The sequence below is a fragment of the Rhyacophila brunnea genome, unplaced genomic scaffold (assembly GCF_057557595.1).
Source record: "Rhyacophila brunnea isolate RB1 unplaced genomic scaffold, BYU_Rbru_1.0 scaffold_12, whole genome shotgun sequence".
Classification (NCBI taxonomy): Eukaryota; Metazoa; Arthropoda; class Insecta; order Trichoptera; family Rhyacophilidae; genus Rhyacophila; species Rhyacophila brunnea.
Window position 1 is genome coordinate 5,895,604 of NW_028232774.1, and position 16,443 is coordinate 5,912,046.

A 16,443-nucleotide genomic window follows, 5' to 3' on the forward strand; every position below is an offset into this window, starting at 1 on the left:
TCATATCGCCTTTACTCTTCTAGAAGGGGATCCGTCGATCAGGTCCTATTCTGTTAAATAACTTTACAATTTTGCCTAGCTCTTCCGTCTTACCCACCGCCAGGACACCCTTCAATTCGTCGATATTCTCATAAATATCCGCCATTCGTAACTGTACTCTGTGAAGTTCATATTTAGGGCATTGTCTCAATTTTGTATCAAATATTGTTACGTACATTTTGGAAGGTTTTCACGGTACAACTAACCGAGTACGGGCCTGAGTCGTTGCCCGGTCAAGGTCCGGTACTCATAAAAACGGCCCGGTGTAGCACGAATTGGCGTTTAGTCTTACTCACGCTACGCTGGGAGGTTTTCGAGCAAAGACGTCATGTTTCCCGGGCCTGGACAACATCCGGTCAAAAATTGTCATGTTCATTTTGTATGAACCAGTTTACGCTATACCAGGCCGAGTCAGAGCGTCGTTCGACACCGAATTGTCTATGGACATTTAATTTTCTTTATCTCTTTCGTGTTTTCTATATTGTGTTGTCTCTTTCTTTCTGCCATCAGTATCACGCTGACATGTGGTTACCGGTAAATCTTTGGCGGTCAATGGAAATATATAGGTTATAGGTTTACGGAAATATGTGGTGCATTTGATTAATCGTACGATGGGTTAGACAGAATGGTATTGTTGAAAATGAAAGTGTGTTTTCCCCTGATATCGTTGAGATGGAAAACTGATATTTCAGAAAAAAATAAATTGCCTGTAAAGTTTCCTACAAAAAATAAAGATTACAAGTACGTAGCAGATACTTCAGTGGTTATTTTTCAAAACTGGACATGTCCACTATTCACTCCTCAGAGATAAATAAGCTTTTCAAATAAAAACACAGAGCGAAAACACGCACGCGACAAAAACCAAACTGTCAGATTGTATGACAACATACATGGTCACGTGACTCAATACAATCCCGCCATTAGCTGAAAGTGACATGTCTCAATTCGAATATCAACGACGTTGGACGTGTCCCTATTTGAATGTCAACCTACTTTTTGAAACCTCTTTTCAATATGAAATTGGTGTTTTGTGGATATTTTTGAAAGTCAACAAAGTGTGTATGAGGTTATAGAATGATATTTCGATAATAACTCATTTTCGGCATATATGGGACATGCCCTGTTTTGAAAGTTAACCACTGACTTGTCGATCAAGTGCCCACTACATAGAAACCAAAAATATTTCGTTTGAATGTTTAAGCCGTACATATCTACATATTATGAACCACCGCTATCCATCATAATAGTTACGTGTAGCTATTTATATCTCACCTGAATTTTTTGAATGTACGCATGCTCTATTTCTTCTGTGTGGTTAAGCTCGCTGAACAGTTTCCCTACTGCTACCAGTAGTTCCCTTGGTTTAATTGGAATGCCTAAAGGACTGACACAATGTCCAGCTAGAAATTTTCATAACAATAAATTATTATAATATAGTATAAAATCGATATATATATAAATATATAATGAGATGCCATGGAGATCGATGCATCGACGATCCATTGATTGGCGTAAAACAAAAGTTGCAAGTGGCCGACAGAAAAGAAAACAGATGAAAGAAAAATAACCTGTTGAAAGTTGCGCGTTGCGTTTTGTTCAACGTTGAATCGGTTAATATAATATGGCATTATAAAAAATATCTCACCGTTTTGTAGATGATTCAAGGAATAACTAGAATAGGGAACAATTTGGCGACGCCATTTGGGTGCTAGCTCAACTTCATAGCAGTCGTATATTATAATAAAGGTATCCACCTTAACAAATTATATTGAATTCTACAGGATTTTTTGAAGTCGATAGCCATTTCGGTAACCACACCATTGTAGTTTTGATAATGGTGTTTTAATTTAGTTTAAATTTTTATTATCATATTTTGTAAAATGGAATTCAACAAAATAAATATTGAATCAATTAATATAATATACTTACTTACTTTAACTACGTACTCGTATATAATATTTTTATTAAGTACATGTCATAATTTTTTTAGTGCTTTATATAATATAATATATTTACTTACGAAATTTATATTGTTAAACTTGTGTTGAATACTTACTATTTCAAATTGTATCATACATGTATTTCTTAACGTATTTGATTAATATTTATCGACTATCGACTCGTGTGTCTGCGCACTAAAGTAGGTAATTATCGAGTTATCTTGGTGTCCATGGGCCATTTATGTTAGAACTTACGAGTTGTAGTCGCCCAGTCGACATGACGTCATATGACATCATTGTCATAGATATCATTGTGACGTACTACTGGAGTGATAATAGCATTCGAGAAAATAACGCTAGTAAAATGCTGGCGTTATTCATTGTCCCCATACACAAATAGGTGTTTCAGCGTAATAATATCTATGGTGAGCAGTGTGTGTTGGGCGGCTTGCCTCGAGCGTGTATTGGCTGACGTTACAATTACGTCATGTCGTCGGGTGACTTGATATCACTAGTTAGAACATAGGGCTGCAGATGAGTGTCCGATGGAATGTGAAACAATGCCACATCAAATTGGTAGGTAATTCACGACTAATCAGTAATCATAATAACTTTGAAATAACTGTTAATTTTATGACTTGTGGTTTGTTTGAAAGTTACTGCCTTTTGAAATAGCATATTATCGATATTATCACGAAGCGGCAGTAAGGAAAATAATTATTTCTGCTTGCAACGCTATCGTGGGATTATTAATTTGTATTGGCATTCACGTCGGTGGACCTGGGCATTGCCCACTGAAGAAGAAAGCCGATACATTACACGACTGGTCCTACTTTTCGCCCCTACCGTTGTCTATGGATGACCTGTCATTGTCTATAGAGTGCTCATACTGACGCGTCTGTCATGTTCACTTGTTGGAGTATTCTTTTAGATTGTTTTAACGTATCTTGGAGACCTTGGAGTTATTCTGATTTTGTGGTTCTGTGTTATTAATAATTGGAAGTGACGATCAAAGTAAGCCTTGACACAGGGAATGGTTTGATTCGGATAGATGAGTTAAATGATAAATAATACACTAGCATTAATACACTTTCTACAAATGTAATGCATAGATCAATGCTACATATTTTTTGAAAATCGATATTATCACCGGTTTTTGTGTGAAGGTCTGGTCTGACTTTGACAGTTGATGAATAACAGAAATGTATATTATTTATAAATAACACTGATAGCTAATAATATATTTGATTTGAGAATTTTTCATAATTCAATTTGAAACGAGAAAGGGCGAATCAATATGTCAAGCAATCTGGGATCTGATTTTGACAGCTGAAAAGTGGACCACTCATTGCTTGTGCAAAAAGTTATGCGCAGCCTTTATTAATCTAAAGATGGCGGTGTCCTGGGTCAAGTGCTTTTAGCCAAAATTGAAGCAATTATACCTAGGTGACGGAATCATGATTTTCAGTCTTTTCTCTCTCTTTCTCTCTAATTTTGAATGTAACAAAACTAAATGATATTATTATACTCACTGCTAATAACATGTTGTCTGCTTATAATAATCCCACCACAATGGTATCGAAACGATGCATCATAGGTGGGGCGCTTATAATATATTACTGAGTTCCAAGGAAATTCCCCTTTCTTCGCATATTTATCATTATCTTCTGACATGGATGCCGATTTTCCGCATACTAAAACACACAATTTTATGTATTTGCATATTTTTTTAACCATTTTTTTTTTGTTTATTTAGGTAAATTAACAGTATGAATCTTAGAGAATAAGTATAATGAGAATATATAATAAAAGAACATGCGATGGTCCCAATAATAGGCGGACATAAAAAGCATAATAAATCAAATTAAATTACATCAAATATTGGAGATTTATTGAAAATGGTTAAAAAAACTAAAACACATACCCAATGCATACTCTACCTCTATCACGCAAAGTACAAATTTTTGTGTCGATTTTTGAGCAAAACAGAAATCGTTTTTACCATAAATTTTATATCCTATGGAATCATTATTTTAATTTTGCCGATAGATGTCATTGTAAATTGTGGTTGTTAGATATAAATTTGTAATCAAGAGACGTGACCCGGATATGATGTAAATTTAATTATGTATCGGCCGAATATTGGCAGCTATTGTTAACGGTTATATTCAAAGTTCAGTTTCAGCCACAACCATATTAGATTCTGAACGGGAAAAAAATATTATTGGATTATATAAGGTGGATTGATTATTTATGATAATATAATTATCAAAAAATATTGAATATATTATTTTTATGGTATTTTTGAAGTGTTTTTGGATAAACAAATAAAAAAAAGTATTACATATTTTTTTAATTATTTTTCCCGTATATATACCTATCCGTTGTATTTGAGTATATGTACCTATATTTATTATTAAAAAGTAGAAAATCGTGAAGCAATCATAAGAAAAATATAAAAAAATACACGTTGCCCAAACCAAATTAATAAGATGGGAATGCGAAAGCCAGTCGGACATGGACCAAGACTTTGACGGTAGGTTTGGCTTATGACTTAATGGGGGGCAACCCATTACACGCAAGAAATAAAGAGCGCCCTGAATGTTGCTGATCACATTAAAATACTATTTAAGATTGTTATATATTTTATTAATTACATGATGGTTTGAACTGTTGCAAAGTCCCTTTTAAAATTTCCTGACGTATCTATTGCGTCATCTGCGTCAAAGGAAATTGCGGGTTTTTAAAGAACGCACTTATTATTTTTGTGTTTGTTGGTATGCTATTTTACTATTGGGTTGGTATTATATTTGTTACTTTTAGCATGTAAAATATTGAAAAAATGCACTACATTTTGTATCTCATGTTATTTTCCACTCTTGAAAATAATTTCTCATTAGATAAAAAATGAGCAGTGAAACTTCCCTATTTTAGTCGAAAAAAAAATCACATTATCAAAATACATGGTACACATATTTGCAAATGCATACAAACACAGAAGTAATTAATATAATATGCATTAGTTTATCTTACTTGCAGTGCACTTCGGAATAGTTTGGTCCCAAAATCCATCTTTGCAAAGCAAGGTTGGTAATCGTTCTTTGGAGTAGTGTCCTACTTCGCACGTCAAAGTGGCTAATGATCCAGAAGAAACGGGTACGTCGCAACCGTTCGCTAGATCTTTGGATAATGGGTTAGAACAACTAAACTTGACGGTTACACTATCAAGAGAGTCGCACATTTCTGAAACACAAACAAGAAAATGAAATTATAGCATATAAATACTTACCAGCATAAGCGATCTGTACCTACATTTAATATGGTATTAAGATTTTGGGTCTAGGACGATTTGACGCCGGGACAACTGGACGCCACGCAATTCGAAATTAAATAGACGTTAGGTACTTATAGGTACTTTAAAAAATATTTAATATAATTATTTATATTTAAATTATTATATTATGAATTAATAGTTGGCGAGAATTTAAATATGCACATGTAAATAATGATTTAATCGTGCACATGTTTAAGTTCCAACGAAAAAAGAGTTTTTTATTTTATATAAAGCCTTAGGTATGGTAATTCTTAATCCGTAGTAAAAAAACATTATGGTAAGAGTAAAATGAATTAAAACTACTAAGTAGTAGATAGAAACTGATTAAAATTCCTCGTCTAAGTTCTGTATTCGTGTCTACGACAGTGCGGCGTCCAATTGTTCTGGCGTCCAGTCGTCCCATTCCCAAGATTTTACAGAGTATTTCTGTTAGAGTTGGCCCGGCGACAGGGCTACCTTGTATTTTAGAATATAATATAATATTTTACCATTGTGATATTCTGATTGGGGATTGCAATACCAAATGAATATATCAATACCGGTATTTCGGTATTTCTTATTGAATACCGGTATTCGTCAAAACATATTATAGTAAGAAAAAGAAGTGCATATAAATAATAAATGTAGCTATTAATTTTTTTTACAAATACTATAAGCCTAGGTACAGGAAAATCTCTCTTAAATTCAACGTTTGTTGGATGGACTATCAACGTTGGATCAATAGTTATAGAATAATTGGAAATATTTGCCATGAATGTTTTCTATTTATAAATATTTCGCGAACTATTTAGAAATTCTTTGCGACAATTCTATAAGTATATTAGAGGGATTTTGTTTTATTATTATTTAACTTTTGTTGGTTTCAGTCAATATAATTGCGATCTGCAGACGTTTTAATTATTATTTAATTACCACATTTAAATAACATGCTAATAAAATCTAATCTCCACCCGATGGGCAACCAGTTGCGTTGGACGCAGATACTAAATTTAATATAAGTACAATATTAAGTAATGAAAATAAAACTAAATTATTTTTTTTAAAACATTAACGTGTAGGTATGCTTTCTCAATACCGAAAATACCGGTATTTTGGAATTTTGAAACCAGTATTTCGGTATCGACAAAAAATTGAATACCGGTATTGCAATCCCTAATTCTGATACATTATTACGATCAAACCGAATATTTGATTGACCTAAACAGACAGACATAGTTCAAAATCCCCGCCCATAAAAATATAATATATCGATAGAGGCGTTGCTAGGTGCCCGGCGCAAAACTAGGGGGATGCCGTTTTGATTATCAACCCATAACGTAAACTCGTGATTAAACAAATTTAATGTAATCGAATAATATTATTTACAACTGGGTCGCGAATTCCTCGTTACCCATTCGCCCGTTGCACGTAATATGTAAATGTGTCTACGTACTAATAATTGTTTTAAATAATAAAAAAATCCACTTGGTGAATGCATTTCTGAATACATCAAACCCACTAAGAAATTTCGCTCGATCGTCTGCGTGATGCTGATTGAGTGATGAAGTTGATGATGAAGTAATCTATATTATAGGTATTTTGAAAAATCAATATACTACTTATTTAATTATTTCGATTTCATTCGAACTGCAGTTAAGTATTGATTTCCGATTAAACATATCGTAATTCTTTGTTAGGTGCATTCATTCTAATCACATTGTAGTAGTTGACGATAACACATATTGAAATAATGTCGAGAAATATATTATGTATCTACTATCATAATGAAAAGACTTTTATTCGATAAAATATTGTTTTGATACAAATAATTAAAATAAGTAGAATAATACGCAATACTACTGAATAATTTTAATAATACTTTGGCGTGTGTACTTCCAGAGTCATTTTATTACCTAACCGATTTTTTTTAACGGTACATATTCAAACACGCGCGTTACCATGATCTTACTCCCTACTTCAATTATCGTTTGTCAATTTATGGCTACGGCCGTATGTTGTAGCTTAACCTGTTGGGAAATGCCAATAGAAATGGCATATTTCAAAAAAATACCACCTCATTCTTAGGTCAATAATTATTATAAAGCAATCATTATTCGTAGAATGTTTATCAAATTTAAATGGTGAAAAATATAGCTTATAATAAATGTCTTTAGAATTATCTTCAAATGTGTTAATCGTGCCCATTTTTTGAATAATAAAATGCCTAATTCTTGCCAAATTTGGGATCACAAAGATTATGAAATATAATTTTTTATCGTAAATATGTCACTATTATTATAATGTTAACATTAATTTTACTAATGGTTTTGTAAATGCGTTTAAAAATTAATAAATTTAAAAAATCTTAACACCACTGCACGTGGATGTACTGAAATATGACTATATTCTAAAACATTAGAGCGAGATGTTTAAAAGAATACTATTTTGTTATAAAAAATATACTTTATGCAGTCATAAAATATATTTAAAATAAATATAAAGGATAATAAGGCTTCAAAATTAGATAAATAGATTATCTACAACGTTTAAAAAAATTCCAGGGTTATGCTCTGAAAATACCATAAAAGCTCCATTTTTACCTATGCTGAGCATGTGGGCCTTTACACAGTATTCAAACTCATTTACAAAAAAAAAAATAGCAGAAATCTGCTTTTAGCTACGTATTTTTGTCGACATATACGCCTACAATGGCCGAGCGTCTTAAGCATCGGCCAATAAGCTCGTGGGTTTCGGGTTCGAAGGCCCATATTATGATTTTATTAGGATCGGACTTGGTCAAAAAGAAATACGTACTGTAAATCATACCTATCCTTTCTAGTGTGACCGGCGTCACCCTGAGAATTATTCGTATTTTAATGTATAACAATAATAATTATTGATAACTAGGCAGTCAAAGAAAGTTAAGTGAGATTGTCTTCATATGAGTTGTAAATTATTGTCAACCAATCATAATTATGTTAACTTATTAACATTATGATACATTATTAACTCACTCGAACAGGTTCCCAGGTTTGTCTTCCAATTGTTGGTGTTAACATCGCAAACATTTGCTTCAGAAGTAGAACTATACCCAGATGTACATTCCAAGGAAATTATTGAACCTGGTAGTAGAATGTCTCCTGGTTTCTTGTCGTCCAAATTTAATGCAGTATATCTGCCATTTGGTGGATGATTCGGTATCACACAGCCTTCACTGAAAATTTTAAATGTTCATAAATGTTCATCATCATCTAACATAATCACTCAGTTAATTTAATGGATGTATAACAATTTGTTCGGCGTAACTTGGGGGGATGAAATTATAACCGTAAATACCGTGGGTTAAAAGCCAAAACACAAGGTTCACGAATCTTAAACGTGAGGAAGAAGAATACATTTCTTGATCCCCACTGTATGATGGGTATTCACTAGAGGTGAGTTAGAAATACTGTCACCAGTTTATGTACTCAAGTCTCGACATGCTACTACCCATACTCAGTACGTGTGGCCCAATAAACTTGTTCGAAGTTTGAGCGCATGCGATGAGATCATCGCCGCAACTCACTAGATTGTACTGTTGGTAGACTTTCAATACTATTCAATTCTTGTTAGACGCGAAGCATTTAATTACTATTTAATTACCGCATTTAGATAACATGCTAATTATATCGAATGGCTAATTAATTAGTGTACAACTGGTATACCGTCCGCGTGGAAAAGATTTAATGCGCGCGAGCGAGATGGCATAATATACGTATGTCGAGCCGTAATATACTCAAATGTTATTGGCGTCATTGCTCTCCCTTTCTCCCCAGTTGTAAAGTTGGTATAGTGAAGGACAGAAATGGTGACAAGTTGTTTTATAATAGTAATAATATGGAGTTAGTGTTAGTTCCAGTTGAGTATGAGACTGATAAGTATTTACTTACGCGTCTATCTGGTTTCGTCACGTCGTGTTTCTCGATTTTTTATTGTTATAATTGGAACTTATAAACTGAATTCAAATTTTATGCGTGATTGTGAAAATGGATAATGATTATATAAAAAATTTGTGTAAAAATGTCTTCTAAAAGGCACTTGCACAGCTCTGCACGCCAAACGATCTATATAATATCCCAAATACTAGTAAATATTTTGGAACAAGTTTCGATGCTAAGTATTTTTTTATACTGGTAGTAAATATACTCAGTCTTCAAAATCGACCAGTTTTCCCACCTTCACTCCCCGAACAATGACAATTATTATTAGGACGCCCAGTCTACTGTCCAACTAGAAGATTTAGGCACAAGCCGAAAGGCGCTGTCGTCGACTAAATGGGAGAATTTGTTAGTTCACAGTTTTAGTACGTGGCCAAGAAGATGTTGTTAGACAGTAGTTCGCTATATTACCTGCTTCTTGTGGGTCTTCAAGTTCTATACAATCTTTCTATACAACCTTGCATTTATCGATACTTAAAAATATGAAGGTCTTAATCTACAAGTGGATTGCCTCGCATAATAAATGTTAATGTATTTTAGTACCAGCCTAAGTAATCGAAGGCACCCCCCCATATTTCGCATATTGAGTTAAACATAGAGCAATGAGAAGTAGATCCCTGTGAACGTTTTGATGTACCGAAAAGGTTTATTTTTCACACTCCTACATGGTGCTATAAGGTTTTAAAAACTGCTTTATCCAAGAACAACGATCAGCAGAACAAAGATGGCAGATGTTAGTGGTGTGAGCTTGTCATCTAGTTGCATAAATCAATTAAAAAAGAGCTAATAGTTAAAATTTGTCGTAATTAGTATAGCAGCTTTAGCATAGTGTTCTATGTGCGCGGGCGCGGTACCCGAGAGATTCAGGTTCGATTCTTACTTCGTCTTACTTTTTTCAAAAAGATTTTTTCTATTGGTGATAATATATTTTCTCAGAAGTGTTTTCAAAATTATGTACCTATGTGTGTTCAATAATTAAAATGTTGCTTTCTTAATTCTTGTGAATTATCTGTTGAATAAAAAAAAGTAATTATTTAATGATAATTTGTGTTAAATAAAATTTTGTTAAGAATAATATTTATTATTTAAAAATATTTTCTTCTGGATGATCCACTCCGTCTTCATTAACGCATATCATATTATTTTATTTGAAACTGGAGGTGAAAGGGTAATAAGGGTAGTAATTATAAAAGGGGGAATTTTAAGTTAATGTATCGTTGAGTTTAGTTGTGCGAGGAGCCTATTATTTATACATTATTGATTACTTACGTTCTCGTTGATGGTTGCGCATTCGAAACACTAATATGCGTATCCGAAACAGTAGCTTGCGGCGTCACAGGAGTCACTGAAAAGACAATAATATTCAGCAATCAACAGCTGTAACAATTCATAGCCTTACAAGATATATATATATATATATACTAGCTGACCCGGCAAACGTTATTCTGCCATATAAATTATTTCTAGTCAGGGCTCGAAATGAACCGGAACGCACCGGAGCGCCGTTCCTATTCGTGAAATCGGTAAAATTTTCGCTCCGTCTCGTGGAATAGATAATTTGACCGTCTGAGCTGGATAGGCCATATAATAGAAAATCTAACACTTATGTTTATGAAAAAAATACATAAACTTTGATAACTTTACTATGTAAAAATCTTCAGAAAACTGTCGAGCGCTCCGGTTCGTAAATTTTTTCATTTCGAGCGCTGTTTCTAGTGAATATTTTGGTTGTTAAATAAAAAATAACGAATGTATCGTAAGTGTGTGGGGATGGGATCTATGACAGAAAGAGGAATGGAGCGTTGACCGCCGATAAAAACAAAAAAACATCAACCATTCATTTTCTCAATTCAAAATGAGTAATGATGTTCATAATGAATGAATTACCTGTGACAGGATCTCGTTGTTTAATGTTTATGCAATATCCGTCTTGTCCCTTCCAGAAAATCAGCGGATATTGGAGAGCGTCGTATGAATGGTGTGTGTCAGCGATGAACTCCAGATTATTGTTTCTTCTTCGAATCACGATTTCTCGCGTCGATGTGCGGTCGCCAACCATGATTCCAGCAATGTCGTCAACAACAGTCGCATTTAATCGACGTACGTGCTCTCCAGCTGGTGTTTTATCAGGATTGATGACAATAGCGTGATTGTCACTTTGCAATTCGTGCATGTGTGCTTTGAAGAATTTCAATAATTCATTGTGCTCATTCAACAGGGCGTCCAGTTCGCCGACGATGCGCCTGGAATTAGGCGAATTGAGACTATTGTAGCCGCAACGTGCATCCACATGATTGATGTCCTTGCCCGCGCCCATGAAGTAGATTTGTAAAAATGTATGTGGTTCGTTTGGCATTGGCAGCAATGAGCCTACTTTGTGGTATACTTGGCCTTTGATTTTGAATGTAGAATGGAATTGTTGACCATTTGCCGCAGTATTGTGAACTATTTCTGTTGCTCAGGACGAAGTCATTTGGAAGCATGAATTGAATGTGCGAATGGACTTCAGGAACAGGTTTGAATCTGAAACCGTGCCGATGAGCAAGCCGTTCAATGGTTCTGGTGGTATCTCAATTTCTGGTAGTTGCACTTTTCCTGATGCGCAACACATCCCGGCTTCAAACTCATGTTTGAATTTGAGCGCATGACAATGGGGACATTCTTTGTCCATAGCACCAATCAGCACTTTCGGATGAGCGGAATATTCAATACCTGGCTCGTACTCGAATGCGAAACGAAGGAACGAAGCGGATGTAAATGTTCGATGTACTTGTTGGCGTTGTCGGTCATTTTCTCTGCGTGTGTTAACTACAAACCGGCGCGCTTGGCTCCATTCCAATTGTCGTTGTTGATTTCGTTCAGCTCGTGCCTCTTGTGATTGAGATGCACGCAATTGCGACATGCTTACACGCACGTTTTTGTTATCTTGTTGGATTTGTTTGTCTATTCTTTCTGCTCTACTATTTCTCATGATTGTTGCTTTATTCGTTCGGTGGCCCAAATGGCCCCCCTTGCGTCTTTCTGGCATTGTGCACTGTAATACACGCACATAAAAATAGATAAATTAAAATAAATCGTACAAAATTTTGCACGCACTGCGTTGTGATATGCCGAATGAAATGTCAAAATGACGCGACGCTTCTCTTGAATTCTTCTCGGACGTAGCGCCATCTGCCATTCAACAACATAAATAATTTCGTTCTGTTTGAAATACGAACGACGGTTAAATTTGTTCATACAAAAATAATAAAATGGCGATTAAAAAATGGGAGGGTAGGGGTAGGAGGCTGAAAATTTGGGGTTATAGGTATTTTTTATGCCAAATAATAAAAAAAATACAAAAAAAAAAATTGTCAAAAAAATTAAAATAAAATTTTCTGGATAGAGATACCCTAATCACCTAGCGGTATGAAATATACTTGTTGACCTATTCTCATACTTAATAAATATACATAAAAAAATTCATAAAAATCGGTCAAGCCATTTCGGAGGAGTTCGACCACAAACATCGTGACACGAGATTTTTATATATATAGAGATATATATCATCATCATTATCAGCCTGAATCTATCCACTGCTGGATGAAGGCCTCTTCCATCTGCTTCCAATTCTCTCAGTCCTGTGCGTTGCGTTGCCACGTACTTCTACAGAAATTTGTCATGTCATCGATCCAGCGGGCTCTAGGTCTACCTTGTGGACGTTTTGTACTTAGATACCACTGGATGGATAAATTTTGTCTAACGATTGTCTCTTCTTCAAGCTATGTGTCCAGCCCATCTCCATTTGAGGTTTTTAATGAACTCTATCACATCGCAAACCCTTGTCTGCTATCTGTTGTATGTAGCTATTATGCACCTACAACCTTACTACCTCCCACGATGGCCGCGAGGCTTAAGCGTTGGCCTATAGCGTCGTGGGTCACAAGTTCAAATCCTGGGTCTGGCAAATACACATATTGTTTTCCAATTTGTGTATGAGTGAGAGTATGGACCTAATAGGTTGAGCTAGTGGCTGACATCCATTTCTCGTAAAAACAACATAATATGTTAATACAAACCTCCACTCTGTGGAGACCCATATGATCCTACTAGGATCGGACATGGCCGAAAGAAGACCTTACACGGTACCTACATAATATGTCAGGTATTGAGGCATTGCGTCACTGACTCCCCGACTAAACGAACCCGCTTATAACCATATGGGTTTGCTAATACGAATCTTGTTCATCAGTAAACATGTAAATACTTAATATGGATTATGGATGACGTTGAAAAATGAACTCTACATAACATTACAATAACGGTGGTTATTGAAAATCCACATTCACATCTTTACAGAATTGTTGGTATATTTTGCAAATGCGGCTGCAAGTACAGGCTTAAAATAATATTGACACGTACGTACACATGAATTTAAAAAAAAATAGTTAATAAATAGTTTTTTCGGGTCAATTCCCGGTGAGGTCACAATTAGGGAATCTAATCCCGAGCCAAAATTCTGATCCTGGGATTTCGGGATTACAATTTGACAATCCCGGGATCCCGGGACTGGTCCCGGGATTGGCATTTCCATTGTTAATATAAAAAATTTATATTTACAAATAACATTGATTAAATCGGTCAAAAATAAATCTAGTTTAATTTATACCATTTAAGACATTTATTGTTAATATTGTGTACGTTCAATCTTGGAAATACATAAGTTCAATGGAGTAAATAATATTGTAATATAAATAATAATGTGAATTTAATATAAGATTGCTGTTTCTGAGTAAGGCTAAAGTAAAGACTAGTAAAGACTTAATGAATGGGTTAGCAAGATTTAAAATAGTAAAACAAATCATGGTGTATGGCCTTTCCGCTTCATAAATCTAATTAGTCGGCCAAATATGAAACTGCCGTAAAACGTACGAGATCATGGTAGAATTACTTTGTTAAAAGTGCGAATCATTGTTTTTTTCCAATCTTTCTCATTTTTATTAATTTATGTGAAAACATAAAATGAATCGGCAACTTACACCTGGGTATAAATCAAACTTCATTCAAACTCAGTTTATTTCTAATGTAGTTATTTGTTACGTTCGTATCAAAAGTATTTTTTCTGTTATATTTTCGTTTTTATTTTATTTTCCATAAAAATTGATAAAAAAATCAATCCCGAAAGTTACGGGATTATGTTTACCAATAGGTATCAAAAATAGCTCTGGATCCCGGGATTGGAATCCCTAATCATAATACATCTATGTGATTTCTCAAAGTTTGGCTGATTTTGTGAATGTTACGCTGCTAATGACTATACGACGGTTTCACTAGGCAATATACTACACTACCTGCATTTTGGTTTAACAGCGTGTGAAAGAAAAAACGAAAGAAAAAATGTTACCTTCGCATGTCGGAAATTCTTTGATCCAATCATCGATAAACTCATCGCAAATATTGTTCTCAGCATCCGTAGGAGTGTAACCTTTGTCACATCTTAAACTGATCTGTGACTTATGACCAACCCCTTCTCCGGGAGCAGCGTTCCGGAATCCAATGATTGCGAACTTTCCATTCAAAGGATTACTTGGCATCGTACATCCTTCCCTAAAAATATAAAAAACATATTTCGTAAGATTAATCCAGTATGCATAGATTTCGTTGCGTAGTTCAAGTACATGAACTGGGTATTTACATAGAGGTATAATGTAAACATGGAAATTTGTTCTTGTGCGAATATGTAGTCAAAATAATTGATGGAATGCAAACATTAATGAGTTCAAAATCATCATGTTAAATTCATTGCCACGTATATAATTATAATCATAGATACATATTAGAAAAAAATCTAAGACAAAGTTAGACTAAATGGGATTTAAATTCACATTGTCATCATTGGTGTAGTTATTAGCAATACTTTCATAAATTATTATTAATAATCTGCCAAATAGCTCTTTGTGCATAATTTTGAAGGTTTATTTTAACTCGGATCGATTATTTCAAAGTCAATTAACTGGCGATATTATTTTCAGTTAATTATATAGGAATAATAAAAGTTTTCAACATACTTGTACATAATATCCTCTATAAACTCTTTATGCACAAAGGGTTTCGTGAATGTTGAATATGTGTTTGTACTACATTTATCATTATTTTCACTTGCAGGTGAAGTGCTCACAATCCCTCTCAAATACCATGTTGTTGTATTTCGTTCAATGCTGCTGACCACAAGTCCACCTCCACTATCTCCTTTGCACACTCCAATTCCTGTTAGAAATAAATACTTATTTTAATATTATGTACCAATATGGCTCAGGATTACAAAGAATCCACAAACTGAAACTAATATCTATATTAAAGGCCCACATGCTCAGCGTAGGTCAAAATGGAGCTTTTATGGTATTTTCAGAGCATAACCTTGGACATTCGTTAAACGTTGTATATAATCTATTTATATAATTTTCAAGCCTTATTATCCGTTATATTTATTTTAAACATTTGATGACTGCATAAAGTATTTTTATTACATAAAATAACCTCTCGCTCTAATGTTTTAGAATATAGTCATATTTCAGTACGTCCATGTGCAGTGGTGTTAAGATTTTTTAGATTCATTAATTTTTAAACGCATTTACAAAACCATTAGTAAAATTAATGGTAACATTTTATAGTGACATATTTACGATAAAAATTATATTTTAGAAGCTTTGTCATTCCAAATTTGACAAGAATTAGGCATTTTATTATCCAAAAATGGGCACAATTACACATTTGAAGATAATTCTAAAGATACTGATTATAAGCTATGTCTTTGACCATTCAAATGTGATAAACATCCTACGAATAATGATTGCTTAGACCTAAGAATAAGGTAGTATTTTTTTGAAATACGCCATTTCTATTGGCATTTCCCAGTGGCTAAGCTACAACATACGGCCGTAGCCATAAATTTACAAACGATAAATGAAGTAAGGAGTAAGATCATGTTAAAGCGCGTGTTTGAACATGTATCTAACTGATTTTTTTTTAAACGGTACATGTTATACAAATACAATGTAATAAAAATACTTTATGCAGTCATCAAATGTTTAAAATAAATATAACGGATAGTAAGGCTTCAAAATTATATAAATAGAATATCTACAACGTTTAAGGAATGTCCAGGGTTATGCTCTAAAAATACCTTAAAAGCTCC

General features: G+C 34.1%; 2 protein-coding genes across 2 annotated transcripts in view; both read right to left on the reverse strand.

Annotated features, from left to right (window-relative positions):
• LOC147077701 (ovochymase-1-like) overlaps positions 1-16,443 on the reverse strand; it is a 153,942-nt gene that overhangs the window by 6,748 nt on the left and 130,751 nt on the right. The gene's annotated exons all lie outside the window — the stretch shown is intronic.
• Positions 1,297-15,448, reverse strand: LOC147077702 (uncharacterized). Its single transcript, XM_085960580.1, has 7 exons — positions 15,317-15,448; positions 14,653-14,855; positions 10,539-10,614; positions 8,307-8,506; positions 5,013-5,222; positions 3,512-3,673; positions 1,297-1,439 (listed from the first exon to the last, which is right to left on the reverse strand). Exons 1-7 carry the CDS (start codon positions 15,322-15,324, stop codon positions 1,297-1,299), a joined length of 1,002 nt encoding a protein of 333 aa, XP_085816706.1. The 5' UTR covers positions 15,325-15,448.